The 4,374-nt window shown below is 37.4% G+C and overlaps 1 protein-coding gene across 1 annotated transcript; it reads right to left on the bottom strand.

The window, feature by feature from the left end:
• Window positions 1-366: 366 nt before the first annotated feature.
• On the bottom strand, window positions 367-4,177 carry stard3nl (STARD3 N-terminal like; the record flags this gene model as incomplete). The annotated part of the gene is made up of 7 exons (XM_031840351.1): window positions 367-1,254; window positions 1,348-1,415; window positions 2,091-2,189; window positions 2,663-2,780; window positions 3,073-3,126; window positions 3,657-3,734; window positions 4,100-4,177. Coding segments are annotated over 6 exons (492 nt in total), but the record flags the coding sequence as incomplete, so codon positions are not given.
• Window positions 4,178-4,374: the final 197 nt, after the last annotated feature.

Raw genomic sequence — 4,374 nt, forward strand, 5'->3', positions numbered from 1 at the left:
TAAATCTAAAGTCATAAAAGTGATGGTTTAGTTTGCAACGTCTAAATACATTAGTATGGTAAATATGTTCCCAAAATAGTTCAGTATGATGTAAAAACTACACAATGTCAACGTGTAGAATGTCAAAGATAATAGTGTTATGGTAAAACATTAGAGTATAGCATGCTATCATTTAAAATAGTCATAGTAAATACTTTGTCATAAAGATTTCAATAAAAAGTAAAATATAGTAATTTCTAGTCCACTACATTTGCTGGATAGCCTGAGTTACTTTACCAATTAACATTACAAAATATAATGAATATACTCATAACTGAGTCTCTGTAGTTCAGAACAATGATGCAAAAAACAAAACAAACAACCACACAAGATTTCACATTTTAATGATTAAGCGCTTCATAAAAACAAAACCACTTGGCCTGCAAGGCATGCATGAAGATATGTACATGTAATCTTTTTAACTTGTTGCGCTCACACTGTCTGATAGCAGCTTTATGTGAGCAGCGAGCAGCTCAAACCTTCATGTGTAAGTGCTGGACATCAACGGCTCGTTTAGTGTCGAAGTAAAATAATACTTCACTCTTTCCAAAGCAGATAATGTTCATAAAATCTTGACACTAATGTTTTTTCGTGCAAAGCTGCTTCTCCACTTTTTAAGTCCTGGAAGCGGTCAAATATGTTTCTCAGTTAATAAGCGCAGCACATTTTAAATATTACGCCTCTGCGTGGTCCGTGAGCTCAATACTGGCCGGAGAACATCATTTCTTTTATGCAGAGACTCTGGAGCGAGCTTACTTTCCTTTACAGTGACTTCAAACCCCAGCGTGTGAAATGATCGGCAACATGACTGAGAATAGAAGACATCCATTCCTCAGGGAAAGAAATAAACAGTTTAGGTTTAGTAAAATACTGAAATAGAGCAAATCTAATTACTTTCACGCTCTTGGGACTCAGTGTATCATTTTGTGTGTAACATTCATGAACATCACTTCTCCTCGACGCTCCAGAGTTTATTAAATATGAAGGGAAAGTTAACAGGTCGTGATGCTGAAGTTGCTTTTTAAGCGGCACTTTTCCGGTCCCGGGTGCACATGCAGAAGACTGACGTCAGAAACAGCCGTGCATTGGTGGGGATGGAGATACAAAAACATCTTTTTTTTTAAAATAAAGACAAAAATGGCAGAATGTGTAAGGCAGAATTGTCCCTCAGTAGCACAAGAGGAGCAGCAGGAAAAACCTTCAGAGGTGGAGACCCTGAGGAGAATTAAAAATGAAATGATCAATATGAGGTTCGTGATTTGGGTGAAGATAACAACTGTATCGTGAACACGACGCGTCACTACAAACCTGTTAGATCACCTGCTGAATGAGCCCTTTTTCTGGATCATGTTTATCATCCAGTTCCTCGTCAGAGTCTGAACAAGAGACACAAACTAATCAGTGTGAAGATTAAAAACGGCAAAACTTAGGTAGCCAACTGTCAAAATGAGTCAAAGTACGTCTAAAAAAGTAAGAAAACGTCAAAGTATGTTTAAAAAAGTCACAGTTTAGTAAGTCGGAAAAAGTCCCCAGAAAGATCATAGTATAGCATGTTGAATGAAATCATTAAAGTCAGAGTATAATATGTTGTAATAAGTCATGACAAAGTCTGAGTGAAGCTTTTCTCAAACAGTCAGTATAGTATGTTAGAAAAAAGTACTAAAAAATAAATAAAGTATGTCGAAAAAAGACAAAATGTTTTTAGTATAGTATGCTAAAAGTCATAAAAAAGTCATATTTTATGTTTAACAGTTACGTTATAGTTGGTTGAAAGCAGTTACATAATATCATAGAATGTCCAAAAATGTAAGAAAATAGTCATAAAAAACAATAGTATAGTCTGTCAAATAAAGGAGCCAACAGTCGGTTATCCTCTCGGTCACGTCATCATTTAGTTTTTATTCATTAAACAAAATGTCTCACATTTTTCATAGCTTTTTGTGGACTGGCAGAAAATCTCAGACACATATCTAAAAAAAACAAAACCTGGACAAATAAAAGTATTTTCGGTGAGCGGGAGGTATTTTGGGGGCTGATGGGAGTTCACAGACCTGCCACAGACTCTGGTGGAGAGTAGAACTGTCCGTCAGATAAAGGACCCGGACACATGAGAGGAGCTCGCTCTGTGGCGTCCATGATGGACTGATATCCTGAAACACACGAGGGAGGAGGAGACATGAACGCAGCAGCAACAGCAGTAATCGACCCTTGGCTAAGCTCCGCCCCCTGCTGCTGCTACTGCCTCCAGCTGTCAGCGATACGTTAACAATGGAGCCCACACTGTCACTAACTGCACTCCCTGAATAAATATGATCTGAATGAAAGCCAGAAGAGTCTGCAATATGTGTTTTAATAATATATCAGGATGTCAAACTGATTCATAAGTGAAATCTTTGAGGTACTAATACTTTACTTTTCTGCTACTTTATAGTTCTTTTCCACTACATTTTAGAGTACATTTTTTAATTGCAGGACTTTTAGATGTAACGAGTGGTGAAGAGTATTTAAAAAAAACACGTATTGGTACTTTTGTTCAAGTAAAGAATATTCTAAATACTATTGATATTAGCAGTAGTAGTAGTAGTACTGCAGAGGTAACAGTAGAAGTGTGACTGTGACTCACTGTTTTCGTCCTCGGCCTCCTGAGGCAGAACCTTGAAGTCGAGCAGCCATGTTTCTATCCAGGCCAACACGAAGGAGATGATGGGCAGCAGGTACCCGAAGGCCCCCTGAGACAGCAGCTACACACACACACATGCACACACACACACACACCATGTTTATTCTCATGAGATTAGAAAAAGGTCAGACAGTATCAAGCTGAAGCTGCGTTTAGTACGTTTGTTTGGGTTTTATCTATATTACTGAGGACATTGCATCATGAGTGTAGTTCTGCCGATGAGCAGCAGGTGGAGCAGCGAGAGACCCGCCAGACATACAGACCTCTGATCAGAAACAATATTCATATCATGTTCCTAAAAAGGAAATACAGAAATGAGTCGTTTTGATTAGAATGGATCGTGCGACTCTTACCTTTGATAAAATGACTTTAACAATCAAGAACGCGCAGCAGACTGCAGTCGAGATCTGTGGAACAGAGGAAACATGCATTACCTTCACGGTTGAATATTCTGGTGTAATGTGTAATATTTATGTGCAATATTACAGTTTTTTTAAATCGGTTGTATTTTTTACAAAACTGTGGAATGTTTAGTCATCCTCATTTGTTTCTGTATTATCTTTCATCATATTTAATCATTTAATCCACTTGTATCTGGTGTTTCATGGTTTAATGTCACTAGTTTTTAAAAAGAGCAATATAAATAAAGTTACTATCATCATTATTATGTCTGAACATTGGCTTTTTAAATGTATTTAGACGTATGAATGAATGAGGATGATAAAGTATATTTTATATCGATCAGTGGCAGATAGAACAACCGATCTAGAACACTTACATTCAGGTAAACAACAACAACAACAACAACAAACTCATCCTCAAACAGAAAAGACTGATTAAAGCTCACAGACAGAATGAGATCTTCCTCTCAGCAGCGCCCTCTGCTGGCACAGATACAGAACTACGACATCACAGTCTTTGAATAAAGTGAACTCACTGCGATGGCCCACCAGTGACGGAGCTTACAGACGGCGTAGGCCAGGATCAGGATGGCAAACCGGAAAACCGCCAGGAGCTGAGGGAGGAAAGGGAGGAGAGGAGGAAGCAAACATTTAGGGAATGAATATAGAAAGAGAGACCAATAACAACACCAAAGAAATGGAGAACAAAGAAAGGAGGAAGAGGACGTATAATAAAAGAGAAAGAACAATAACAACAATGAATCTTTTAAATATGGTCTTCCCCCAAAGTACAAAATATACATGATGCATGTTAGAATCTAAATATAATAAATTTAAAATATCAGTTTGATGTGTTAATGTCTGCATATTGTGTCACACTCTCGTGTCTGTCTCTTTATGCTACATGCGACATTAGGAAAATAAATAAATAAAACAATAAATAGATTTAAATAAATGTGCAGAAAAAGGAAGAACTTACAAAAATGTCGAAGAAGGAGGCGCGGTAGTCGTAGTGCAGGACTTCTTTATCCAGCTGCTTCTGAATGCCACCGTTCACCTGTTAAAACACAAAGTACTGATGAGAACACTCTGAACATATTCACACAGGTTCATATTAATAATTATACTTTTTAATAAAAATGATTTGAAGAGGAAATTCTGCACTAAATCTCAAGAAGTAGATTTCACTGATGAACTGTTTAAGTAGCTCGTGTCTCTTTATGTTGTCGTATTAGTTGGGATTCACACAAGACT

Source organism: Anarrhichthys ocellatus, unplaced genomic scaffold (genome assembly GCF_004355925.1).
Source record: "Anarrhichthys ocellatus isolate YVR2014 unplaced genomic scaffold, GSC_Weel_1.0 scaffold2656, whole genome shotgun sequence".
In the NCBI taxonomy this organism is placed as follows: domain Eukaryota; kingdom Metazoa; phylum Chordata; class Actinopteri; order Perciformes; family Anarhichadidae; genus Anarrhichthys; species Anarrhichthys ocellatus.